At 63.7% G+C, this 26,764-nt stretch overlaps 1 protein-coding gene across 4 annotated transcripts in view; it reads left to right on the forward strand.

Annotated features, from left to right (window-relative positions):
* The window catches only part of OTOF (otoferlin), a 94,219-nt gene that overhangs the window by 50,751 nt on the left and 16,704 nt on the right, over positions 1–26,764 (forward strand). For 2 of the 4 annotated variants that reach the window (XM_075925974.1, XM_075925975.1), the window contains 17 exons: positions 604–724; positions 2,023–2,123; positions 2,327–2,417; positions 2,849–2,965; positions 5,648–5,800; positions 9,047–9,236; positions 9,556–9,680; positions 10,136–10,270; positions 13,375–13,536; positions 14,349–14,468; positions 14,782–14,943; positions 15,449–15,611; positions 16,634–16,704; positions 18,823–18,852; positions 20,438–20,569; positions 23,100–23,166; positions 25,493–25,617. In XM_075925974.1, the coding sequence (XP_075782089.1) occupies positions 604–724; positions 2,023–2,123; positions 2,327–2,417; positions 2,849–2,965; positions 5,648–5,800; positions 9,047–9,236; positions 9,556–9,680; positions 10,136–10,270; positions 13,375–13,536; positions 14,349–14,468; positions 14,782–14,943; positions 15,449–15,611; positions 16,634–16,704; positions 18,823–18,852; positions 20,438–20,569; positions 23,100–23,166; positions 25,493–25,617 (2,065 nt within the window). Of the gene's footprint in view, positions 1–603; positions 725–2,022; positions 2,124–2,326; positions 2,418–2,848; positions 2,966–5,647; positions 5,801–9,046; positions 9,237–9,555; positions 9,681–10,135; positions 10,271–13,374; positions 13,537–14,348; positions 14,469–14,781; positions 14,944–15,448; positions 15,612–16,573; positions 16,705–18,822; positions 18,853–20,437; positions 20,570–23,099; positions 23,167–25,492; positions 25,618–26,764 lie in introns of all 4 variants that reach the window. The other 2 variants (XM_075925972.1, XM_075925973.1) reach the window with 1 other exon arrangement.

Here is a 26,764-nt window from a genome sequence, read left to right on the forward strand (position 1 = left end):
AGTCTAGCTAGCCTGGCGGGGAGAGAGCGAAGGGGTGAATTGATCCCAGTGTGTCGCCTCCACGGGGAAGCCCCGTTTAACGAGGAGGTCTTTGATCCGGCACAGGAGGGGCTGCCGGGGCCCAGGGGCTGCCAGCGGGCGGGGTGAATTCAGAGGGAAGGAAGGCGTAACTGCACACGGTGACAGGAATTCAAGGGCCGGGCTGGATTCTCCATCACTGACGAGGTTTCGATTAAGGCCGGGCAGGCCTCTGGCAGCTCCGCTCCAGGAACGAGTCTGGGCCAAGTGTCTGGCCCGTGTCCTACAAGGGGTCGGACCAGATGGTCCCCACGGGTCCTGCTGCTGGGGGGGGGACCTACGAACGAGGGGGCGTGAGAGCGAGCGGGTAACGATTTCCCTCTGCTCCAAGCAAAGCCTGGAGCCTGGGGCCCTGCCCAGAGCCCCCTGGGGTTTTTGGGAGCCTTTCTGTTGACGTCAGCAGGTTTGGAAGAGGCCTCCATGCCCCCCCGCTGGGCGCCGGGCGAGGCTGGGCAGGGTCAGAGCCCTCGCGCGCCCCCCGTCAGGCTGCCGACACTCCGACGTATCCTTCCGCCCGCCCCGCAGGAACTACTTCCACTTGCCTTACTTCGAGAAGAAGCCCTGCATCTACATCAAGAGCTGGTGGCAGGACCAGCGGCGGAGGCTCTACAATGCCAACATCGCGGACAAGATCGCGGACAAGCTGGTGAGTCCGAGGGTGGGGGAGGGCCCCCAGGGGACTAGGCGCCCCCGAGGGCAGCAGACGCCACACCCGGTTCCCCTGCACGGACACCTGGGTCTGCGCCCTGCAACGGCCCGGCCGCGGCTCGTCAAGCACGAGCGAGCCCGTCCCGGGGCCCCGCCGGCGAGTCCCGCCAAGGGCCGGTGTCCGGAGGGATGGGGGGAGCAGCCCTAGTTACAGCTCGGAGCTGCGGGAGAGGAGAGAGCTCCAGAGACCGGCCTGGTAGCCTAGTGGGCAGGGATCTCCTCGGAGCGTCTCCGAAGCCCCACCTGAGGCGTGAAGTCGCTGGGAAAAGCACCAGAGAGGCTCCAGAAACTGTCTGCTCTGACAGTATGAGCTAGCGGCACAGAGCCGGCCCCGGCTCTCCCACGCTGCACTGGGCTGGCTGGTTCCCACGCTGCACTGGACTATCTCCCACGCTGCACTGGGCTGGCTCCCACACTGCACTGGACTATCTCCCACGCTGCACTGGGCTGGCTCCCACACTGCACTGGACTATCTCCCATGCTGCACTGGGCTGGCTCCCACACTGCACTGGACTATCTCCCACGCTGCACTGGGCTGGCTCCCACACTGCACTGGACTATCTCCCATGCTGCACTGGGCTGGCTCCAACGCTGCACTGGACTAGCTCCCACACTGCACTGGACTAGCTCCCATGCTGCACTGGGCTGGCTCCCACGCTGCACTGGGCTGGGTCCTATGCTGCACTGGACTAGCTCCCATTCTGCACTGGGTTAGTTCCCACACTGCACTGGGCTGGCTCCCATGCTGCACTGGGCGGGCTGGCTCCCACGCTGCACTGGACTCCCACACTGCACTGGGCTGGCTCCCACGCTGTACTGGGTTAGTTCCCACACTGCACTGGGCTGGCTCCCACGCTGTACTGGGTTAGTTCCCACACTGCACTGGGCTGGCTCCCATGCTGCACTGGGCGGGCTGGCTCCCACGCTGCACTGGACTCCCACACTGCACTGGGCTGGCTCCCACGCTGTACTGGGTTAGTTCCCACACTGCACTGGGCTGGCTCCCACGCTGTACTGGGTTAGTTCCCACACTGCACTGGGCTGGCTCCCACACTGCACTGGGCTGGCTCCCACACTGCACTGTGCTGGCTGACCAGGGCTCCCCGGCCCCCCCCCCCCCCCCGTGGTGAGTCTCACCAATCTTTGCCAGCCCAGCGTGCGCCGGGGGGGGGGGGGGGGCTGGGATTCCGTCCTGCCCCCCGGTGACGTCGCCTCCCTCTCTCTTGGCCGTCCCAGGAGGAGGGGCTCAACGACGTGCACGAGATGATCAAGACGGAGAAGCCGCACCCTGAGCGCCGGCTGCGCGGGGTCCTGGAGGAGCTGAGCACCGGATGTTTGTGAGTGGGGGCGGGGAGCAGAACCCCAGTGAGCCAGGCGGCGTGAAGCCTCACCAGGCCCCTGTGCGTGTGACAGCCGGGGGGGCGGAGCGCCCCTGCCATGCCCCCCCCCAGCGAGTGCCAATCAGCCAGTTTCCCGCCGACCCGCTGCCCTCCCCCCTCCCAGAGCCGCGTGGCGCTGACCCAGCTCTCTCCCCCGCCAGCCGCTTCGTGACCCTCGCCAACAAGGACCAGAGCCTCTCCGCCCGCACCAGACTGGACCGGGAGCGGCTCAAGTCCTGCATGCGGGAGCTGGTGAGCGCGTCCGGCGGGAGGGGCGGGGTGAAAGATCCGCAGGGGGCGGGGCGGGGAGGGGGCGGGGGGAGACGGAGTCCAGCCCCCCAAAGGGACCGGCTGGTGGCGTTCGGTGAAAGAGGATCGGCAGCCCCGCCACCCACCATGCTGCTGGCTCTTGGTGGGCAGCCTGCTGGTCCGTGGGGGGTATGGCAGCTGTCCCCCCCCAAACGGCAGGGGAGAGACTTGCCCAGACTGTCCCCGGTCAGCCAACCTGCCAGCCCAGCCCCTTTCACTGGGGCCTTTCTCTGCGCCTTGGCAAACTCACTCCCCAGAAGCCGACATCATCACCCCCTTATTCCAGAAGGGGAAACTGAGGCACCGTCCTCCCGCTGTGTTTTTCCCTTCTCTCCGGTCCTTTCGCTGCTGGCTGCCCTTGTGCCCGGGCACAGGAGAACATGGGCCAGCAAGCCAAGACCCTGCGGGCGCAGGTGAAGAAGAACACGATGCGGGACAAGCTGAAGTTGGCGCAGAACTTCCTGCAGAAGCTGCGTTTTCTGGCGGACGAGGTGAGCGGGAGCGTGGCAGGCCGGGTGCGGGAGCTGCGGGCCCCTGGGGGAGGGGAGCAGGCGGACTCTGCGGGCGGCTGGTGCTCGTCCGTCGTTCTGAGGCCTGGGACGGGAGAAACCGGCACCGGGAGGTTTTAACGAGCCAGCCTGGGACCAAGTGTCTCTGCAGCCCCCTGCACTGCAGGTGGAGTCTGGGTCTCCTCCCAGGCTTCCCTGCTCAGCCCTCACTTACAATATTTCCGGCCTAAGCCGGCCACAAAGGGACCTCACTCAACGGGGTGACAGGGCATCAAACTGGCAGATCAATTTTAACGTTGCCAAATGCAAAGGAGAGCCCCTCGGATGACAGAGCCCCCAAATGCAGGGGACAAAATTAGCTGTTACCTGCTCCGGAGTGGGAGCTCGGAGTCACTGTGGCTAGCTCTCTGGAGTCAGCCGCTCCGGGGGCAGCTGCCGTCAGAGAAGCCAACAGCATGCTGGAAATCATTAGGAAAGGGATAGAGAATAAAAAAAATCATATAAGAACATAAGAATGGCCGTACTGGGTCCATCTAGCCCAGTGTCCTGTCTGCCGACAGCGGCCAGCACCAGGTGCCCCGGAGAGGGTGGACCGAAGACAATGATCAAGTGATTTGTCTCCTGCCATCCCTCTCCAGCCTCTGACAAACAGAGGCCAGGGACACCATTTTATCCCCTGGCTAATAGCCTTTTATGGACCTAACCTCCATGAAATTATCTAGCTTCTCTTTAAACTCTATTCTAGTCCTAGCCTTCACAGCCTCCTCCAGCAAGGAGTTCCACAGGTTGACTACACGCTGTGTGAAGAAGAACTTTCTTTTATTAGTTTTAAACCTGCTCCCCATTAATTTCATCTGGTGTCCTCTAGTTCTTCTATTTAGGGAACTAATAAATAACTTTTCTTTATCGGCCCTCTCCACACCTCTCATGATTTTATATATAAAATCCACAAATCCTCCATAAATCCACAAATCCATAAAGGCCTCCATAAATCCACGGGCCTGCCCGCACTTTAAATGCAGTGTGTGGGTATGGCTGCCCCCTCTCAAAACAGGTATCTCGGAACTGGGAAAAGTTCAGAAAAGAACAAACATGATCAGGGGCACAGAGCAGCTTTCCTATGGGGCGAGATTAATAAGACAGGGACTTGTCAGCTTGGAAAAGGGATGGAAAAGGGATGGGGAGGGGGATATAATAGAGGCCTATACGATCATGGCCGGGGTGGAAAAAATGAATAAAGACGAGTTAGTTATTCCATAACACAAGAACTGGAGGTCGCCAAATGAATAAGCAGCAGGTTTAAAACAAATAGAAATGTATCTTCAACACAAGGCACAGTCAACCTGTGGAACTCCTCGCCAGAGGATGTTGTGAAGGCCAAGACTCTAACAGGGCTCAAAAAAGAGCTAGATACATTCATGCAGGACAGGTCCACCAATGGCTGATAGCCAGCAGGGACGCGAATGGTGCCTCTAGCTTCTGTCTGTCAGAGACTGGGAATTGGCGACAGGGGTGGGATCACATGACGATTCCCTGGTCTGTTCACACTCTGGCCACTGTGGGTAGACAGGACCCCGGGCTGGACGGACCTTTGGTCTGACCCCGTCTGGCCATGTGTGAGCTGTTAGTCTCCGGGAAGCTCTTCATATGGACCAGCCACTGGGGGGACCACGAGCCGCCCGGTATTAACGTGTGTTTAACGGTAAACCGACCAGCGGAGGCAGCCTGGTCACGCAGGCTTGTGTTCGGTGGGGTCAAAACCATTTTGATGTATCGGTGTCTCTTGGGAGTTGTAGTTTGGGTGTGGCGTGTTCCCATTCTTATCTCTGTCCCAGGCGCCCTGGGTGGACTACATCTCCCATGATGCACCACTGTCGCCAGAGTTCCGGGGGCTGCAGAGTCTCATGGGAAATGTAGTCTGGCCAGGTAGCCCCGCCGATAGAGAAGAACAAGCTGGTGCCGCCATTCAGGAAGGAGGTTGATAAACCGGACAACGTTTAAGCGCCGCTCTGGGGATTATTGCCGGCAGATCCCTGGCCTGTGTCATCCAGGAGTCAGACTAGCTGACCCCAGTGGCCTGCGGTAGCCTTGATCTGCCTGGGTCTAGACCAGTGTTTCTTAAACCGTGTTCCGGGGCACACCGGCGTGCCGTGCGGCAGTTGGAGGTGTGCCGCGGAGAACGACATATTCAAAATGGCCGCCCTTAAAGGGGCGACTTTTTTTTTCTCAATAACTTTCCCCCGACCCCCCTTTTTTTTTTCCTCAACCAAAAATTCTCGGTGTTCCTCTTAAAAAAAAAAATATTGTTTGTCTTAAAAAGTTCAAGAAACACTGGTCTAGACACTCCCACCAGCCCCTGGGCAGTAGAAAGCAATTCATTCGGGGCAGTCCCCCAGCCTGGGTGCTCTGCCCAAGGCCAGCCCAGGTGGCCTTCGCGGTCTCTTCTGGCCTCGGACTCGGGGACTCCACGTGGGGAAGCTTAAAACCGTCTCTCAGGAGGGGACCCTACAGCGGCTGAGCCCAGGGAGGCACCGGCCGAACCCCTCCCCGGGGGAGTCCAGTAATCGGCGCTCCTGGTGGCCCCCGCCCGGTACCGCAAAGGAGGGGCCAGCAGGCCCCAGTGCGCTGCCCGGGGTGCTGAGCGCGGCCTTTTGGGGTTGGCAGCCCCAGCACACCATCCCCGACGTCTTCGTCTGGATGATGAGCAGCGGGAAGCGCACGGCCTACGCCCGCATCCCCTCCAAGGACATCCTGTACTCCATCGTGGACGAGGAGACCGGCAAGGACTGCGCCAAAGTGAAGACCGTCTTCCTGAGGGTACGGGGCCGGGCCCCGCGCCAGGAGTGGCGGGAGAGGGGGGGAGGAGGACGGGAGGGGAGGTGCACAGAGCCTGGGGGAAAGGCAGGAAGAAGCTCGGTGTCAGGTACCCGGCGCTGCCGCATCCATGTCTGAGCTGGGAGGCCTCCTGCTAGGCTAGAGAGAGCAGGGGTCAGTGGGGGAGACCTGACGAAGCAGGCAAGGTGGGACTGGCCCCCGAGGGCAGGAGGGGGGTGCCCAGTTGGGGGGGGCACAGTGGGTGGCCCCCGAGGGCAGGAGGGGGGTGCCCAGTTGGGAGGGGTGCAGTGGGTGGCCCCAGAGGGCAGGAGGGGGGTGCCCAGTTGGAGGGGGTGCAGTGGGTGACCCCAGAGGGCAGGAGAGGGGTGCCCAGTTGGGGGGGCGCAGTGGGTGACCCCAGAGGGCAGGAGGGGGGTGCCCAGTTGGGGGGGTGCAGTGGGTGACCCCAGAGGGCAGGAGGGAGGTGCCCAGTTTGGGGGGTGCAGTGGGTGACCCCAGAGGGCAGGAGGGAGGTGCCCAGTTGGGGGGTGCAGTGGGTGACCCCAGAGGGCAGGGGTTGGGTGCCCAGTTGGGGGGGCGCAGTGGGTGGCCCCAGAGGGCAGGAGGGGGGTGCCCAGTTGGGGGGGTGCAGTGGGTGACCCCAGAGGGCAGGAGGGAGGTGCCCAGTTGGGGGGGCACAGTGGGTGGCCCCAGAGGGCAGGAGGGGGTGCCCAGTTGGGGGGGTGCAGTGGGTGACCCCAGAGGGCAGGAGGGAGGTGCCCAGTTGGGGGGGGGCGCAGTGGGTGGCCCCAGAGGGCAGGAGGGGGGTGCCCAGTTGGGGGGGCGCAGTGGGTGGCCCCAGAGGGCAGGAGGGGGTGCCCAGTTGGGGGGGTGCAGTGGGTGACCCCAGAGGGCAGGAGGGGGTGCCCAGTTGGGGGGGTGCAGTGGGTGGCCCCAGAGGGCAGGAGGGGGGTGCCCAGTTTGGGGGGGGCGCAGTGGGTGGCCCCAGAGGGCAGGAGGGAGGTGCACAGTTGGGGGGTGCAGTGGGTGACCCCAGAGGGCAGGGGTTGGGTGCCCAGTTGGGGGGTGCAGTGGGTGGCCCCAGAGGGCAGGGGGTGGGTGCCCAGTTGGGGGGCGCAGTGGGTGACCCCAGAGGGCAGGAGGGGGGTGCCCAGTTGGGGGGGCACAGTGGGTGGCCCCAGAGGGCAGGAGGTGGATGCCCAGTTCAGGGGGCGCAGTGGGTGGCCCCAGAGGGCAGGAGGGGGGTGCCCAGTTGGGGGGGTGCAGTGGGTGACCCCAGAGGGCAGGAGGGAGGTGCCCAGTTGGGGGGGCGCAGTGGGTGACCCCAGAGGGCAGGAGGTGGGTGCCCAGTTGGGGGGGCGCAGTGGGTGGCCCCAGAGGGCAGGAGGGGGTGCCCAGTTGGGGGGGTGCAGTGGGTGACCCCAGAGGGCAGGAGGGAGGTGCCCAGTTGGGGGGGGGCGCAGTGGGTGGCCCCAGAGGGCAGGAGGGGGGTGCCCAGTTGGGGGGGCGCAGTGGGTGACCCCAGAGGGCAGGAGGGGGTGCCCAGTTGGGGGGGTGCAGTGGGTGGCCCCAGAGGGCAGGAGGGGGGTGCCCAGTTTGGGGGGGGCGCAGTGGGTGGCCCCAGAGGGCAGGAGGGAGGTGCCCAGTTGGGGGGTGCAGTGGGTGACCCCAGAGGGCAGGGGTTGGGTGCCCAGTTGGGGGGGCCCAGTGGGTGGCCCCAGAGGGCAGGGGGTGGGTGCCCAGTTGGGGGGCGCAGTGGGTGACCCCAGAGGGCAGGAGGGGGGTGCCCAGTTGGGGGGGCGCAGTGGGTGGCCCCAGAGGGCAGGAGGGGGTGCCCAGTTGGGGGGGTGCAGTGGGTGGCCCCAGAGGGCAGGAGGGGGGTGCCCAGTTGGGGGGGTGCAGTGGGTGGCCCCAGAGGGCAGGAGGCGGGTGCCCAGTTGGGGGCGCAGTGGGTGGCCCCAGAGGGCAGGAGGGGGGTGCCCAGTTGGGGGCGCAGTGGGTGACCCCAGAGGGCAGGGGGCGGGTGCCCAGTTGGGGGGGTGCAGTGGGTGACCCCAGAGGGCAGGGGGTGGGTGCCCAGTTGGGGGCGCAGTTGGTGGCCCCAGAGGGCAGGAGGTGGGTGCCCAGTTGGGGGCGCAGTGGGTGACCCCAGAGGGCAGGGGGCGGGTGCCCAGTTGGGGGGGTGCAGTGGGTGGCCCTAGAGGGCAGGAGGCGGGTGCCCAGTTGGGGGGGTGCAGTGGGTGGCCCCAGAGGGCAGGAGGCGGGTGCCCAGTTGGGGGCGCAGTGGGTGTCCCCAGAGGGCAGGGGGTGGGTGCCCAGTTGGGGGCGCAGTGGGTGTCCCCAGAGGGCAGGGGGTGGGTGCCCAGTTGGGGGGCGCAGTGGGTGACCCCAGAGGGCAGGAGGGGGGTGCCCAGTTGGGGGGGTGCAGTGGGTGGCCCCAGAGGGCAGGAGGCGGGTGCCCAGTTGGGGGCGCAGTGGGTGGCCCCAGAGGGCAGGAGGCGGGTGCCCAGTTGGGGAGGCGCAGTGGGTGACCCCAGAGGGCAGGAGGCGGGTGCCCAGTTGGGGAGGCGCAGTGGGTGACCCCAGAGGGCAGGAGGCGGGTGCCCAGTTGGGGGCGCAGTGGGTGGCCCCAGAGGGCAGGAGGCGGGTGCCCAGTTGGGGGCGCAGTGGGTGGCCCCAGAGGGCAGGAGGCGGGTGCCCAGTTGGGGGCGCAGTGGGTGGCCCCAGAGGGCAGGAGGCGGGTGCCCAGTTGGGGGCGCAGTGGGTGGCCCCAGAGGGCAGGAGGCGGGTGCCCAGTTGGGGGCGCAGTGGGTGACCCCAGAGGGCAGGAGGGGGGTGCCCAGTTGGGGGGCGCAGTGGGTGACCCCAGAGGGCAGGAGGGGGGTGCCCAGTTGGGGAGGCGCAGTGGGTGACCCCAGAGGGCAGGAGGCGGGTGCCCAGTTGGGGGCGCAGTGGGTGACCCCAGAGGGCAGGAGGCGGGTGCCCAGTTGGGGGCGCAGTGGGTGGCCCCAGAGGGCAGGAGGCGGGTGCCCAGTTGGGGGCGCAGTGGGTGGCCCCAGAGGGCAGGAGGCGGGTGCCCAGTTGGGGGCGCAGTGGGTGGCCCCAGAGGGCAGGATGTGGGTGCCCAGTTGGGGGGGCGCAGTGGGGGACCCCAGAGGGCAGGGGGGGTGCCCAGTTGGGGGGCGCAGTGGGTCTGGCCCCGGCTGACGCGCTCCCCCGTGTGCCCAGCTGCCCGGGAAGAGGGGCTTCGGGCCGGCCGGCTGGACGGTGCAGGCCAAGATGGAGATCTACCTGTGGCTGGGCGTCAGCAAGCAGCGCAAGGACTTCCTGAGCGGCCTGCCCTGCGGCTTCGAGGAGAAGAAAGCCAGCCGGGGCCCCGGGCCGCAGGCCTTCCCGCCCATCAGCCTCCTCTACACCAGTAAGGGGCCCGCGCTGCCAGGGGGGCTGCAAACAGCCTGGCCCAGGGAGCCCTGCCGGTCCACTCTCTGCCTGACCCAGCCAGCCACCGCCAGCAGCAGGTGTCTCTTGGTGGTGCACATCTGCGCGTGCCTCGGTGCGCGGAACAAAATTTATTCCACGCATGGGGGGAAGCTGTGCAGGGACACTGGGTCGGAGCGTCCTCTCCTTTGTGTCCATACTGGGGCCGAGCTAAGCCCTGGCTCTCAATGCCCAGCGCCTCCTGCCCTACGCCCCGGGGTTCAGGGCCCCCGCGAACCTCTCCGCCTCTTTCCTCCCAGAGAAACAGGTGTTCCAGCTCCGAGCCCACATGTACCAGGCCCGGAGCTTGTTCGCCGCAGACAGCAGCGGCCTGTCCGACCCCTTTGCCCGGGTTTTCTTCATCACCCAGGGCCAGTGCACGGAGGTAAGAGCCAGGCCCCGCACGGGGGGACGGGGAGGGGGGCAGGTTTGCAGCTGAACCTGGGGGCTGAAGTCCTCGGTTGCCAATTGGCAGCGAGCCGGGCGGACGAAGGAGCTGACGCCCAAGCAGGGTAAGTGACATGCCTGAGGTCAGAGAGTCAGTGTCGGAGTCATGGGGCGCTCCCCGGACGGTGCTCCGACCACTAGACCTCACTTCTCTTTCGCTTCTGGTGCCTTCAAGATGCGGCCCAGGCTCCAACAAGCGAGGGCCAAGTGGGGTGGGGAGAAGAGGGCCGGGGCCCTCCCGGCTCAGGGGCGCGCCTTCTCCCCGGGCGATTTTGGAAGCTGGCGTCTCCCCTCCCGAATGGGCTGGCACGGGGCGTACCCGGGGGCCGGCAGCGGGCGGGTCCGTCTCCCTGCTGCCCTCCCCGGCCCAGCCCTGCGCGATTGCTCCCCCAGGTGCTCAACGAGACCCTCTGCCCCACCTGGGACCAGATGCTGGTGTTCGACAACGTGGAGCTGTACGGGGACGCCCACGAGATGCGGGACGACCCCCCCATCATCGTCATTGAGATCTACGACCAGGACACGGTGGTGAGGGAGCCCCCGGGGCTGGGGGGCAGAGCTGGGCTGGCGGGGGCCCGGCAGCACCCCAGGCAGGAGGAAGAGGGGGCAGAACACAAGGGCGGGGGCATTTACACAGCCGGGGCTGCTTGTTACAGGCTGGGGCCGCAGCCCCTCTGCCCCGGTATCCGTTCCTGCCCCCCAGCTCCGCCAGTGCCCCTCCACCCCGACCTGCAGCCCCCCCGGTATCCGCTCCTGCCCCCCAGCTCTGCCAGTGCCCCTCCACCCCGACCTGCAGCCCCCCAGTATCCGCTCCTGCCCCCCAGCTCTGCCAGTGCCCCTCCACCCCGACCTGCAGCCCCCCCTGTATCCGCTGCTGCCCCCAGCTCTGCCAGTGCCCCTCCACCCCGACCTGCAGCCCCCCCGGTATCCGCTCCTGCCCCCCAGCTCCGCCAGTGCCCCTCCACCCTGACCTGCAGCCCCCCAGTATCCGCTCCTGCCCCCCAGCTCTGCCAGTGCCCCTCCACCCCGACCTGCAGCCCCCCAGTATCCGCTCCTGCCCCCCAGCTCTGCCAGTGCCCCTCCACCCCGACCTGCAGCCCCCCCGGTATCCGCTCCTGCCCCCCCAGCTCCGCCAGTGCCCCTCCACCCCGACCTGCAGCCCCCCCTGTATCCGCTCCTGCCCCCCAGCTCTGCCAGTGCCCCTCTACCCCGACCTGCAGCCCCCCCGGTATCCGCTCCTGCCCCCCAGCTCTGCCAGTGCCCCTCTACCCCGACCTGCAGCCCCCCCGGTATCCGCTCCTGCCCCCCAGCTCTGCCAGTGCCCCTCTACCCCGACCTGCAGCCCCCCCGGTATCCGCTGCTGCCCCCCAGCTCTGCCAGTGCCCCTCCACCCCGACCTGCAGCCCCCCCGGTATCCGCTCCTGCCCCCCAGCTCTGCCAGTGCCCCTCCACCCCGACCTGCAGCCCCCCCTGTATCTGCTCCTGCCCCCCAGCTCCGCCAGTGCCCCTCCACCCCGACCTGCAGCCCCCCCGGTATCCGCTCCTGCCCCCCAGCTCTGCCAGTGCCCCTCCACCCCGACCTGCAGCCCCCCCTGTATCTGCTCCTGCCCCCCAGCTCCGCCAGTGCCCCTCCACCCCGACCTGCAGCCCCCCCGGTATCCGCTGCTGCCCCCCAGCACTGCCAATGCCCCTCCACCCCGACCTGCAGCCCCCCCGGTATCCGCTCCTGCCCCCCAGCACTGCCAGTGCCCCTCCACCCCAACCTGCAGCCCCCCCGGTATCCGCTCCTGCCCCCCAGCTCTGCCAGTGCCCCTCCACCCCGACCTGCAGCCCCCCCGGTATCCGCTCCTGCCCCCCAGCTCTGCCAGTGCCCCTCCACCCCGACCTGCAGCCCCCCCGGTATCCGCTCCTGCCCCCCAGCTCTGCCAGTGCCCCTCCACCCCGACCTACAGCCCCCCCGGTATCCGCTCCTGCCCCCCAGCTCTGCCAGTGCCCCTCCACCCCGACCTGCAGCCCCCCAGTATCCGCTCCTGCCCCCCAGCTCTGCCAGTGCCCCTCCACCCCGACCTGCAGCCCCCCAGTATCTGCTCCTGCCCCCCAGCTCCGCCAGTGCCCCTCCACCCTGACCTGCAGCCCCCCAGTATCCGCTCCTCCCCCCAGCTCCGCCAGTGCCCCTCCACCCCGACCTGCAGCCCCCCCAGTATCCGCTCCTGCCCCCCAGCTCTGCCAGTGCCCCTCCACCCCGACCTGCAGCCCCCCAGTATCCGCTCCTGCCCCCCAGCTCCGCCAGTGCCCCTCCACCCCGACCTGCAGCCCCCCAGTATCCGCTCCTGCCCCCCAGCTCTGCCAGTGCCCCTCCACCCCGACCTGCAGCCCCCCCGGTATCCGCTCCTGCCCCCCAACTCTGCCAGTGCCCCTCCACCCCGACCTGCAGCCCCCCCGGTATCCGCTCCTGCCCCCCAGCTCTGCCAGTGCCCCTCCACCCCGACCTGCATCCCCCCCGGTATCCGCTCCTGCCCCCCAGCTCTGCCAGTGCCCCTCCACCCCGACCTACAGCCCCCCCGGTATCCGCTCCTGCCCCCCAGCTCTGCCAGTGCCCCTCCACCCCGACCTGCAGCCCCCCAGTATCCGCTCCTGCCCCCCAGCTCTGCCAGTGCCCCTCCACCCCGACCTGCAGCCCCCCAGTATCTGCTCCTGCCCCCCAGCTCCGCCAGTGCCCCTCCACCCTGACCTGCAGCCCCCCAGTATCCGCTCCTCCCCCCAGCTCCGCCAGTGCCCCTCCACCCCGACCTGCAGCCCCCCCAGTATCCGCTCCTGCCCCCCAGCTCCGCCAGTGCCCCTCCACCCCGACCTGCAGCCCCCCCGGTATCCGCTCCTCCCCCCAGCTCCGCCAGTGCCCCTCCACCCCGACCTGCAGCCCCCCCAGTATCTGCTCCTGCCCCCCAGCTCTGCCAGTGCCCCTCCACCCCGACCTGCAGCCCCCCCAGTATCTGCTCCTGCCCCCCAGCTCTGCCAGTGCCCCTCCACCCCGACCTGCAGCCCCCCCAGTATCTGCTCCTGCCCCCCAGCTCTGCCAGTGCCCCTCCACCCCGACCTGCAGGCCCCCCAGTATCTGCTCCTGCCCCCCAGCTCCGCCAGTGCCCCTCCACCCCGACCTGCAGCCCCCCCTGTATCCGCTCCTGCCCCCCAGCTCTGCCAGTGCCCCTCCACCCCGACCTGCAGCCCCCCCAGTATCCGCTCCTCCCCCCAGCTCCGCCAGTGCCCCTCTACCCCGACCTGCAGCCCCCCCGGTATCCGCTCCTGCCCCCCAGCTCCGCCAGTGCCCCTTCACCCCGACCTGCAGCCCCCCCAGTATCTGCTCCTGCCCCCCAGCTCTGCCAGTGCCCCTCCACCCCAACCTGCAGCCCCCTGCTACTCCTGGCTCCCCCCACAGTGGGCAGGGACCGTTGTGCACTGGGGAGGTGCCAGCCATGAGGCGGCCGTGGCAGCCCCAGAGCGCTGGGGAATGTGGCCGGGCCCCTGGGTCTCGGTGTGCCCTGCCCCCTCCATCCCTTCCCGCCCCCCGCCGGCCGGAGCCCTGGGGGTGGGGTGGGTGGAGGGAAGCGGACCGGCGACACACGCTGCCTCTCCAGGGGAAGGCCGACTTCATGGGCCGCACCTTTGCCAAGCCGGTGGTGAAGATGTCGGACGAGCCCTACGGCCCCCCGCGCTTCCCACCCCAGCTGGAGTACTACCAGATCTACCGGGGCAACGCCACGGCCGGGGACCTGCTGGCCGCCTTCGAGCTGCTCCAGGTACCACGGCGGGTAGCAGGGCCTAGTGGTACCCGCCCCCTTGGGGAACGCCCCTCCCCGCGGCGCCGTGGGCTGCTGGCTGTGGCTCTGTGCCACGGCCGGGGACCTGCTGGCCGCCTTCGAGCTGCTCCAGGTACCACGGCGGGTAGCAGGGCCTAGTGGTACCCGCCCCCTTGGGGAACGCCCCTCCCCGCGGCGCCGTGGGCTGCTGGCTGTGGCTCTGTGCCACGGCCGGGGACCTGCTGGCCGCCTTCGAGCTGCTCCAGGTACCACGGCGGGTAGCAGGGCCTAGTGGTACCCGCCCCCTTGGGGAACGCCCCTCCCCGCGGCGCCGTGGGCTGCTGGCTGCGTCTCTGTGCCACGGCCGGCGGGTGCGGCGCCTGGAGACACCCCGTCCCCTGTCCCGTGCTGGGCGCCGCATGGCAGGAACGGTCCCGAGACCCTGGCGAGGGTCCGAGAAGGGCAACTCGCCCGGCGGACGAGACCCTGGGCTCCGAGGGCGGCTGGACAAACCGGGCGGGTTTCTTTGTGCCGCACTGGGCTAGTGACTTCTTCCCTCTCTGGGGGCTGATGGCTCCTCCCTTGTCCTGCCTGAACTTGGCTTGGGTGTTTCCGGCCTCACCTGCTACCCGGAGCCCGGCACTAGATGGTGGCTGGCCGACCCGCCCTGGGAGAACGGTGCCCACCAGGCGGCCGGGGTACCCCGCCCATCACAGGGACACCGCCCGGGCAATCGGGGGTGCAGCGCATCACGCGGGCAGCGGCGGCGGCGTTTCGGGGGGCAGCTTCTCCTCTGTCTCGTGTCCCCCCAGATCGGCCCGGCGGGCAAGTCGGACCTGCCTCCGATCGATGGGCCGACGGACACGGAACAGGGCCCCATCCTGCCAGTGCCCCTGGGCATCCGGCCGGTGCTGAGCAAATACAGGGTGGAGGTGAGGACCCGGGGGAGCTGCGTCCGGGCTGCAGGCCTGCGGGGGGTAACGAGCCGTGGCGGAGGCCCCGGGGGGCTGTTTCGGCTGGGGGTGCTCGGACGAGCCGTTTATAAGGGCTGGGGCGTAAGGGGGTGGTGGTGCCGGAGGGCAGAGATGGGAGCTCCCAGCCAGGCCCCACCAGCTGATCCGGCACCGCTTGCTCGACCTGGGCGCGCCCCTGCTCCCGGTGCCTCGGCTCTGGCCGGGAGAGCAGCCGGCTCCGGCTCCGGCTCCAGCTCCTCACCACCGCGCCCTCCCCCTTCCCTTGGGCCAGATCCTGTTCTGGGGCCTGCGCGACTTGAAGCGGGTGAACCTGGCCCAGGTGGACCGGCCCCGGGTGGACATCGAGTGCGCCGGCAGGGGCGTCCAGTCCGCCCTGATCCAGAACTACAAGAAGAACCCCAACTTCAGCACCCTGGTCAAGTGGTTTGAAGTGGTGAGTGGCCCGGGCGGAAGGGGGCCTGCAGTCCTGGCTGGCCGGGAGAAGCCGTTTCTCCCCCCTCTCCCCTTGGGCAGGGCCAGTGGGGGGAGCCCAAAAGTGTGGGGGAGGGAGCAGGAGCAGCTGGTCTGGGAGGGGAGGAGCAGTGGCCTGAGACCCAGCCCTCACGAGTTTGTCTCCTGACTCGGGCAACGACTCCCCGGCTGGCTGTGGGCAACTCACGGACCCGCTCTGCCTCAGTTTCCCCACGGGCCGTGTGGGCGCAGTGCCCTGTCACGAAGGCTGTTGAAATCAGCTGGTTAGTGGGGCCCCAGCCCCCACCTGCATGATTTGGGGGCCCGTGCTCTGCCCCCCCGCCCGGAAAGCAACCCTCTTCCTCCTGCCGAGAGAGGGGCCCCCAGGAAGGGGCCTCTTGCAGGCTGCTCTTCCCCCAAGGGCTAGAGAATCCTGTAGGCTGGGAAAAGCAACAGGCGTCCCCCACACTAAAACCCGTCCCCTCCAGGACCTGCCGGAGAACGAGCTGCTCCATCCGCCCCTGAACATCCGGGTGGTGGACTGCCGCGCCTTCGGCCGCTACACGCTGGTGGGCTCCCACGCCGTCAGCTCCCTGCGCCACTTCATCCACCGGCCCCCGGACAAGAAAGCCCAGCACTGGAGCATGGCAGGTACCGGCGGGGGCCCCCGGGCTGCGTGTGGCCCCCGCCGGACAGACAGCAGCACCGGGATGGGCAGAGGGGCAGGAAGAGGCGTGTCCAGCATCTAACTGAGCAGCCGGCAGGGAGGGAGCGTGGGCTAGTGGTCAGAGCGAGGGAGTGGGGATTGGCTAGGTGGGTGGTTCATGGGCTTGTGCGGGGAGTCTGCAGCAAACGTCGTCAAGCGAGAAGCTGGGTAGGAGCCAACTGCATCCTCGTAGCCACGTAGGCGAACGGCACGTTGGGCAGCATTCGGAGGAGCATGGCCAGCAGATCTCGGGACGATTTCCCTAGGCGGGTGGGGAAGCCCGGGGCTGGGTTCCCTGGGGACGGGGTGGAATCTCCGTCCCTGGAGGCTGGACCAAGCCCTGGCTGGGAAGATTGAGCGGGGGCTGGTCCTGCTGGAGGGAGGTGCAGGCGATGCAGGGGGAAGAGCAGCTCAGGTGAGTTCATGCCCCTGCCCCCCAGACTCCGGCGGGCAGCGAGAGATGCCGGCAGTTCACCCTGTGGCCCGGCCCGCTGCCCTGCGGGAGCCCCTCCGCACAGAGGCCAAGGGGATCGAGCGCCTCCCACTTCCTACCCCCTGGGTTGGTTTCGGCACAGCGCCTCCATCCACACGGCACCAGCCCCCCCGGCCATCGCTCCATCTCCCTGCACCAGCGCGAAATGCCCATGCGCCCGCGTGTGTACTAGCCGCTGTGGCCGAGAGCCGGCCGCCTGCCTGGCCCTTCCCCGGACGGCAGCCCCAGCTGGGTCGGGCTTTCCTTCGCGAGCCGAGGTTTCCTTCGCCCGCCTCTTGCCTCTGGGCAGTTCCTGCTTCTTGATTTGCTCTTCTCTCTCTTCACTGTCACCCGCCTCCCTCTCGTTCCTGCTGGCTGGTCTGTCCGGGTCTCCTCTCCACCGGCTCTTCTCTGCCTCCCTCTGTCCTCCGTCAGCCTTCCTGCTCCGTGGCCATCTGGCCCTGGCCAACGGCGGCCCGCCCTGTCGTCCCCCAGGTGAGGTCGTCATCAGCATGGAGCCGGACGTGCCCATCAAGAAGATGGAGACCATGGTGAAGCTGGAGGCAGTGAGTAGCCAAGGGGCGGTGCCCATTCCAGGAGGGGCGTGTTCGTTGTAGGGCCACACCCCGAGACACACCTGAGGCAGGGGCCACTCAGGTGTTGGGCAAGTGACCAAATGCATGCCCTGCCCTGGAGTAAGGGTGTGACGGACCGGGCTGTGTCCGGGCACAGCTGAGGGCGTCCGCTCAGGGCGAATTGCTCAAATCCGGGGCTCCTTACAGCCCCCAGACTGGAGACCTCTCCAAACAGGCCACAAACCAGTCCCACAGAGCGCTTCAGCTGCCTGCCTGAAGCCTCGTGAGCAAAACCCTCTGACACCCCAGCAATATCCGTGACCCAGATGGCCCCGGGCCTCATACACAGGTGGGGGGTCCTAGCACCCAATCCCACCTACCCCGAACAAGTTCTGTCCAGTTTCAAGAAACCAGCCACAGATCCCTGGTCAATTTACCCTCTGGATCTTACCCACAAATCACGCTGGGCCAATCCTTTAGCATCTAACATCTAAAGGTTTATTATTACAAGAAAGAAAAGCAAGAGAGTAAGGTTGCTAAAGAATCATACATTACATGCACCGAATCTCCCAGTCCTCCATGCAGGCTCTAGCAGAGATGTTGCAGCTGCTGGCTTAAGAGTCCTTGTTGCACATCCTAGAATCAGGATGGGTTCACAGTTCTTTCCGGCTCTTCAATCCCTGCAATGCTGCCTCTGGGATGAAGTGCTGAGCTGAGAACAAGATGGAGACCACCACATGGCCTATTTATCCCTCCTCCCTGGTCTCTTCTTGGCTATCGCAGGTCACCTGGTCCACCTTATTCCTGTGTTGCCTGCTGGTAGCCCTTAGTTCTGAGTCACCTTCATGCTTTAGGTGTGTCCTTGGCCCATTGAGAGCCATTGTCCCATAAGGCCTCGCTGATTAGCATGTCCACAGGCCCGGCCCTGCCCAGTGCTCAACCCCATGCAGGGAAATATTCAGTATCCACACAGATTACAGATTCCTAACCACACACAGACATTATACAAACACATGAACAGCTTACGTAGGATTATCAGACAGTGAGCTTCTATTCAGCAGCCCGCATGGCCCCCTTTTATACCAATTTCTGGGGCCAACACCCCCACCTATGGGTGCAGCAGCGATCTGGCTGCTTCCCTCAAATTCGGTAATGTGACAAAGGATATGTCTACACTACCACCCTAGTTCGAACTAATTCGAACAGTGCGAACTGTAGCCGCGGGCACGGAGTCCGCACTAGGGGACATTTAAAAATGGCGGCGCCCGGCAACATGCAAATGAAGCCCGGGAAATTCAAATCCCGGGCTTCATTTGCAAGTTCGTATGACTACATTAACCACCCTAGTTTGGACTAGCGGGGTAGTGTAGACATACCCTAACAGACCAGCTCACACAGCACAGCGCAGGGACAGGCCAGGTGCCCGCCAGCAACCCTACAATAACAGAGCAGCTCACCCAGCGCAGCACACGTACAAGCCAGGAACCCACCAGCAACCCTACAATAACAGAGCAGCTCACCCAGCACAGCACACACACATGCCAGGAACCCACCAGCAACCCTACAATAACAGAGCAGCTCACCCAGCACAGCATACGTACAGGCCAGGAACCCACCAGCAACCCTACAATAACAGAGCAGCTCACCCAGCGCAGCATACGTACAGGCCAGGAACCCACCAGCAACCCTACAATAACAGAGCAGCTGGCAGAAATCAACACATCTCCAGTCCAGGGTTCCGTGCCCAGCATGCTAATGTCCCTGTAATAACAAACCGGCATGTACCATCCAGCACAGAAACAAAGCCCGGTGCCCTGCCCAGCATGTTTGAGAACCCTGCAATAATACACCGGCCCGGGAAGAGCGAGGTGCCTGCCCCTGCTCCGTGGATCCCTGCCTTTCCCTGGGCCCAGCGCCCGGCTCTCTAGCCCCGTGATACGTAGCTGGCATCTCCCTGCAGGCTGGCTTGCGGAGTTTCCCTCCAGGTGTCCGCGCCTGCAGCTCTGTGTGAGTGTGTGCATGTGAGTGCACAAAGCACAGAGGTGACCCTCGTGCCCGGCTTTGCACTAACTCTTTGTTCCCCCTGTGCCATCTCGTGCCGTGCGGCAGAACTCGGACGCAGTGGTGAAGGTTGACGTGGTAAGTGCCAGGTGGGTGGGCCTGCCCCTGCCCCTTTGGACAAGCCATGCCGGGCAGCGCCCTTTGCCAGGTGCTGCTGTGGGGCACCGGGGGAAGCTGAGCCAGGTGGTACGCACGCAGCACGGGCCTGATCCACGGCCTGTTGCATTCCCAGGAGGCCTTCCCGTCTAGTCCCCGGGCGCCCCACCTCCCGTGCACAGCAGCGGGGAGCAGCACCCGTGAATGCTGGAACCGGGGGGCCAACAGGCTGGTGACAGGCGTGCCCAGCCCCTGCATGACCCCCACTCACGGGAGCCCCTGTGGGGGTGATCACAGCCAAGTCCAGCCATCAAACCCGCCCTCTAGTTCCCAAAGAGCAACTCCTTGAGTGGATCCCAGAGGAGAGACCCTGATAGACCTGGGCTGGTCCTGGAGTGGGCGTTTGGCCCTGGGCCGGCTGCCCGGGAACAGGGGGCTGGCAGGAGCAGCCAGGAGCCCAAACTCCTCAGACTCGGAGAGGGTTAAAAATCAAAGTGACCTGGACAAACTGGAGAAATGGGCTGAGGTCAATGGGATGACGTTCAACAAGGACAAACGCAAAGGGCTCCACTGAGGAAGGACCAATCCGAGTCTCACACACACAGAACGGGAAGTGACTGTCTAGGGAGGAGCCCTGCAGAAAGGGATCTAGGGGTCAGAGTGGGTCACAAGCTAAATATGAGTCAACAGTGCGACACTGTTGCAAAAAAAGCAACCCTGATTCTGGGAGGCATGAACAGGCGTGTGGTGAGCCAGACACGAGGAGTCGTTCTTCCGCTCTGCTCTGCGCTGGTTAGGCCTCAGCTGGAGGATTGTGTCCAGTTCTGGGCCCCACATTTCAGGAAAGATGGGGAGAAATTAGAGAAGGGCCAGAGAAGAGCAACGAGACTGAGGAAAGGTCCAGAGAACATGAGCTCTGAGGGGAGGCTGCAGGAATTGGGCTTGTTTAATTTGGAAAGGAGATGACTGAGAGGGGACATGAGAGTGATTTTTCAAGTATCTAACAGGGTGTCACAAGGAGGAGGGAGAAAACTTGTTCATCTTGGCCTCTGAGGACAGGACAAGAAGCAATGGGCTTAAACTGCAGCAAGGGAGGTTTAGGTTGGACTTTAGGAAAAACTTCCTAACTGTCAGGGTGGTGAAACACTGGAATAAATTGCCCAGGGAGGTTGTGGAATCTCCATCCCTGGAGATATTTCAGAGCAGGTTGGACAGACACCTGTCAGGGATGGTCTAGACGGTGCTTGGTCCTGGCGTGAGGGCAGGGACTGGACTCTCGAGGGCCCTTCCCGTTCTAGGATTCTAGGGCTTTGCCAGCGGGTTTGAACTTTGCACCTTTGGTCTCCCATCTTCACAGCTGGGCTCAGAGCTGCAGCGAACATGTCCTCAGTCTGGGCTGGCCCTATGGTCCCCAAGGGTCCGGTTCCATGCCTCAGTTTCCCCATGCCTGAGCTAACAGCACACAGGCTGGGGCGGGGGGGGGTCTGTTTCCCCATCTTGGCGGCAGCACTCCTTCAGCCCTGCCCCCTCTCTCTCTCCCTGTGGGGTGCTGCTCCCGCTCGGGCAGTCGGAAGAGGAGAAGGAGAAGAAGAAGAAGAAGAAGAAGGGCGGGGGAGAGGAGATAGAGGAGGACGAGCCCGACGAGAGCATGCTGGATTGGTGGTCCAAGTACTTTGCCTCCATTGAGACGATGAAGGAGGTAGGGGCGGGCGCAGGTACCGACTCCCTGGCTGCCCCCGGGCTGGAGAAAAATGCTGGGCGGGGGGGTTAGCTCCTATCAGTCACAGCTGTTCGGTAGCTGGGGGTGGATGGAGAGCAGCGAGCAGCGGGCTGGGCGGGGCTATAGGGACAGGGCGGGGCAGGAAGAGTCGGAACAGAGTGGGGCGGGGCAAGGGCGGAGCTTCCGGAGGTGGTGGAGTGGTGGGGCGGGGCATCGGGGAAACACCCCCAAGGACAAATAAAAGTCAGGGCTCATGAGAGCAGGGCAGGGAGGGAGGGAACCGGGGGTCTAGAATTCACACCGCCAGGCTGAGCTGAGTGGCTCCATCGCCGCGCTCACCGGGCCAGGGCCACGTCCCCCAGCAGGCTCCGGGAGCTGGGCTGCGCCACAGCCCCGGTGCATCCGGCCTCTCGGCACACAGGCTGGGCGTGTCTGCAGCCGCTCCTCGCAGGGTGTCTTGCCATTCGTCTCTCCGTCTCTGATTCCTGCCCGCTCAGAGCCCGCCTCCTAGGGTGGCGTCCAGCGGCCTTCAGAGTAGCTGCTCCTCCAGCCGCCCGAGCATAACGTAGAGCAGCCTCGAGACAGCTCCGATTTACACAGGGGTCTGGCGGGGCCCACAGTCCCATGAGCTTCAAAGCGGGCTGAAGGCTTCCTTGCATCCTCCCGGTCCCGTTCTCAGGTCCCCTCCTGCCTCCTGGGCGTGAGAGTTTGTGCCTGGTTTGGGAGCAGATCTCGAACTGAGCTCCTGGCGGCTCGTGGTTAGTTCTATGGGAGCTTTGCTTTGGCATACTGCAGCGGCGGACGTTAGCTGTCATTTGTAATTTATTAGTTCCCTAAACAGAAGAACTAGAGGACACCAAAGGAAATTAATGGGGAGCAGGTTTAAAACGAATAAAAGAAAGTTCTTCTTCACACAGTGTGTAGTCAACCTGTGGAACTCCTTGCCAGAGGAGGCTGTGAAGGCTAGGACTATAATAGAGTTTAAAGAGAAGCTAGATAATTTCCTGGAGGTTAGGTCCATGAAAGGTTATTAGCCAGGGGATAAAATGGTGTCCCTGGCCTCTGTTTGTCAGAGGCTGGAGAGAGATGGCAGGAGACAAATCGCTTGATCATTGTCTTCGGTCCACCCTCTCTGGGGCACCTGGTGCTGGCCACTGTCGGCAGACAGGATACTGGGCTAGAAGGACCTTTGGTCTGACCCAGTACGGCCGTTCTTATGATCTTATGTATTGCTGAGATGTCTTGTGTAAGGAGGCCGAACCTCCATCCTTAGAGGTTTTGAGGAGTCTGTGTTGGGTGCTGTACGAACCCAGAGGGCACGTCTACACGGCAGGGCAAAGTCGAATTCAGCAACGCAACTTCAGCTTCGTCAGTTGTGTTGCTGACGTCGAAATAGCCGAACTCGGCTTTCGGCGCTGTCTCCCCAGTGGGAAGTTGAAGGAAGAGCACTTTCCCTCTGACTTCTCTCATGAAATGAGGGTCACAGGAGTCAGGATAAGAAGGCTGCCAGCTCACCATGATTTCGAAATAACGGCATGCAGTGTAGGCACGCACTATGGCTCCGTCAACACTACAAAGAAAAGTCAGAAAAAGAAATGCCAATTGCAAACTGCAGTTGGCGTCTCTTTTTCCGCTTTTCTTTCAAAAGAGGCTTTTCCGAAATTTGGTGCGTCTACACAGCACCTGATTCTGGAAAAGCCTTCTTTCAGCACATCCCTTCTTCCACGTGAAATGAGGTTGACAGGGAAGGCAAAAGAACCCTTCCGCTTTTTTGGAAATTTTTCCGAAAAAGCAGATGCGTTCCGTAGACGCAGCATAGTTTGGTGGCTGCAGTCTAGACGTAGCCTGTGTTATTTCGGAATAACGCTGCTGTGTAGACATCCCCAGAGTGTCTGCCCCAAGGACTTAGAGCTGGGTGAAAGTTTTCATCCAAAACTGTTTTTATCAACCTTCCCTTCCCCACTTTTTGCAAATACGTGTATTTTTCAAAAGAAAAATCCCACCCACCCCATGTTAAAAATCAAAATATTTTGTTCTGGCCTGTTCTGAGATTTTTTTATTCAAAAGGACTTCTCGGTGTGAAATTTACTTTGGTTTTATTTTAAAAAAAATCTTAAAAAGCAAAAAGCTTGCAAATGAAACTGTTTTGTTCTATCCAGAATATTTTCAAACAATTCAGTTCACTAAAAAATGGGGTTTCATTCTTTTTCAGAATGGGCAGCAAAATGAAACGTCAGTTTCATTCCCCTAGCTACGTCCTTGCTTGTATTTTGCCTGCGCAAAACTCCTCATGAAATGTCAGCTGGATGTTCCTTCACTTCCTGTCCTCAACAGTGACCAGGTGCTCTAAGGCAGTCGCTGTGCTCCACCCCAGAGGTGGCCGCATTTCAGTGGGGCTGCGTTTCTGTGGGTTCTAACCGGCTCCAGGCTGACAGGACGCTGTAGTAGTACAACGCGCCCTTCCTGGACTTATCCTCTGCTTCTCACTGCCCGTTTCCTCTCCCTCCAGCAACTCCGGCAGCAGGAAGCGGCTGCAGCCGAAGCGGAGGAGAAGGAGGAGCTGGAGATCGCAGAGGGTAAATGTGCGCGGGCGAGATACCAAAGCCATGTGAGGATCGATAGACCCGGGGCCGGAGCTGGGAGCTGGGAGCTGGCAGCGTTTGGAACGTTGCGACTGCCTCTGGCGCCGCTGGTCACACCGCGCTAAATAGATCTCCCCCCCCCCCCCATTTCAAGTGAGATCCAACCCGCCACGTGGCGTCTTGCGATGCCGGACCACAGAGCAGGCGTGTGCCAGACCCAGCCCGGATTCATAGGGGTGATGGGGCAGGGAGACAGTGCGGGCTAGTAGTTAGAGTCGAGTCTGTGTCACTGGCTTGCTGCATGGCCATGGGTGACTCACTTAGTCTCTTGGTCCATCCCGGCATACCGGAAATAGGGAGGCCTGTTTCTTGTGTGCACTGTCTCCCCATGGGCCACACCCTTCTCCCCGCTACGCTGGCGGGACATCCTGGAGTTCAGGGGAGCAGTGGGTAACTTACAGGAGAGCGGCGCTCCGGGACTAGCATAGAGCAGTACCTGCTCTCCCGGGCAGCTCTGAGACACCAAGCGCATCTCTAGCAGACACTTCACCCCCCTGAAGGCCCTGGGTGGGGGAGAAGGTGACACCATCCCATTTTCACAAGTGGGGAAACTGAGGCACGGGGCCCAGCAGTGACTTTGCCAAGATCCCACGGGCAGATGCCGGGAACAGAACCCAGCCCCATGCTCCCCCCTCCCCGGGCATTGCTGACTGCACATCAGTGGCCCCCCCAGCTGGCCCTGGCCCCCCTCATTAGGAGGCAGGAGGGCGGATCTGGCTACTCTGGGAGTCGAGCTGGTCTGGGAGGGGGCTCACACCGAGGTCGGGGCGCGCCGGGGGGGGTGAGGGCTGCATGCGCTGGCCACGTATGGCCGGGGGGTGCGTTCTGAGCGAGCCATGAATGTCTGTGGGCCCCGTCGACCGGCCAGGCTGGCGAGGGGGGGCCGGGCTCCAGGAATGGGAGGTAGCGACCCGCCGCTGACTTCCAGGCCTTGCTCAGTTCGCCTCAGGGACTGTTTGGGGCAGAGGCGTAGCCGGGACGGAGTGGTCCGTGGGCTTCCCAGACCTCCACTGGGGGGCGCCCCTCCAGCCCTGCTGGCCCCCTCGGGTCCTTGCACCCTGGCGGCTCCGTGCTCTCTGCCCAGCGGCGGGAGCCTCGGTGTACCTGGGCGCTGGGAATTCAGCAGCCAGCTGGGAGGCGAGGCCCGGTCCGTGTGTAAGGAGACGGGCCGGGCTCAGCCCCCGGACTCGGCTCTGGGCCGAGGCTCTGCCTCCCGTTTGGCTGCTCTTAGCACGGTGTCTCCAGCCCCCCTCCCCTCTCTTTGCCAGCCGTTCCCATCCGCATGCTCGCCCCCCCCCCCCCACGCCGCGCTGACCTGCCCCTCTCCTGTGTCATCCGCACGGCAAAGAGGCCATGAAAGCTGGCAAGACGGAGACCCCCCCCCCGGGTCTTTGGGATGGGAGATGGGGCGGGGGGCTTGGCGCTTGGGAAGCAGCCTTCACCGTTGCCATCCGAGCACACCTGCGTTGGCTTGTACACTGCGGCTATGTCTACACAGGCGGGTTCTTGCGCCAGAAATATGCAAATGAGGCTAAGCGTGGACTATCGCGGAGCCTCATTTGCATATCTAATGACCCGCCATTTTGCGGAAGAGGCTCTTGCGCCAGACGGAGCGTCTACACGGCCCCTTCTTGTGCAAGAAAAACCCTCCTGCGCAACGCCGTTCTTCCTGAAAATAATCGGCGTCGTGGCCTCACGCAGGAGGGGTTTTTCTTGCGCAAGAAGGGGCCGTGTAGACAGCTCCGTCTGGCGCAAGAGCCTCTTCTGCAAAATGGTGGCTCATTAGATATGCAAATGAGGCTCCGCGATAGTCCACGCTTAGCCTCATTTGCATATTTCTGGCGCAAGAACCCGCCAGTGTAGACATAGCCTGTGTGTCCTGGCTGCAATGCGCAGAAGGCAACAACCTACTACTGCTGCCACCTAGTGGCAGTGCTTCTGGGCTTCGGGGCTGAAGAGCTAAGCGTCCGACGCTGCGCAACCTTTGCTGGGCTTGGTGCAAAGCATTCTGGGTGCGGGGAGACGTTTCAGCCCGGGTCTGTCGGCGAACGGACAAGCCCGGCCCCGGGCGAGGTTGTACCACCTGCCCGGCTGGGCGAGGGGTGGCCGCCGTGAGCCGCAGAGCGTAGGAGTAGCCGTTGGCTGTCAGCTTTCATGCACACCATGGCTGAGTGTCCTGTGTTCACCCCACCCCTGCCTCCCTCCCGCCCGCCTCTCCCCTCGGACTCAGAAATCAAACTTGATGACTCTCCTGTGAAAGGCTCCAAGAGTCAGGCAAAGGCCAAGGACAAGGTCAAGGCGCCCAAAGAGGACAAGAAGAAGAAGCAGCCGCCGCCGCCGGAGGCTCCGGAGAAGAAGAGCAAACAGAAAATTGACGAGCTGAAGGTGAGTGGGTGAGCGCCGGTCCCCGGCGCTGTACGGGCTCAGCCACTGGGACCCTAAGCCCAACTCTGCGTACAATGGGGGCTCTGAATTAGGGTTACCACCCGAGACAGGGAGCTGGAACGTCGCAACGGTCCATCCAGCCCAGTGTCCTGTCTTCCCACAGCGGCCTCTGCCAGGTGCCCCAGAGGGAACAGGACGGGATCATCAAAAGATCCCTCCCGTCACCCATTCTGAGCCTCTGACAGAGGCCCCAGACACCATGCCTACCCATCCTGGCTAATAGCCATCAATGGACCTCACCTCCATGGATTTCTTTAGCTCTGATTTGAACCCTGTTGAAATCCAGGTCTTCACAACATCCTCTGGCGAGGAGTTCCACAGGTTGACTGTGGGCTGCACGAGGAAAAACTCCCTTTGGTTTGTTTTAAACCTGCTGCCTGTTCATTTCATTGGGTGACCCTGAGATCTTATGTTATGGGAACAAGTCAATAACTTTCCCTTATTTACTTTTTCCACAGCAGGCATGATTTTATAGACCTCTCTCCTCCCCCCTCCCCCCTTCGTCTCCTCTTTTCTAAACTGTAAAAAATCCCAGGCTTTTTAATCTCTCCTCATATGGGACCCGTTCCCAACCCCTCTTCATTTTGGTTGTCCTTTTCTGAACTTTCTCCGATGCTGGGGTATCTTTTTTGAGGTGAGGCGAGCGACCACAGCTGAACTTGCAGTCAGCATCGATAACACCGTGAGACCATCCACTCACAAAGGCCCAGGGAAGGCTGGGAACTGTTCGGAAAATAAGACAGACTCAATAGAAAAGCACTCTGAGCCTACGCCGTGGATGCTGCGTGCGGTTCCGTTCCCCCCACCTCAAAAAGGATGGAAAGGAACTGGAACAGGCCCAGGGAAGGGCGGTGAAGATGCTCAAGGGGATGGAACGGCCCCCTGACCAGGAGAGACTGCAAAGCTCAGGGCTGCTCCACTTAGAAATCGACCAAGGGGGCGCAGGAGTGAGGCTATAAAACAGCAAGTGACACGGGAAAGGAGACTAGTGAAGCGCTATTTGTCCATTCCCACAATACAAAAACCCAGTGTCACCGAATGGAATTAACAGGCAGCCTGTTTGATAGAGCTCTTTTCCCATGTGATG

The sequence above is a fragment of the Pelodiscus sinensis genome, chromosome 3 (genome assembly GCF_049634645.1).
Source record: "Pelodiscus sinensis isolate JC-2024 chromosome 3, ASM4963464v1, whole genome shotgun sequence".
Taxonomy (NCBI): Eukaryota; Metazoa; Chordata; order Testudines; family Trionychidae; genus Pelodiscus; species Pelodiscus sinensis.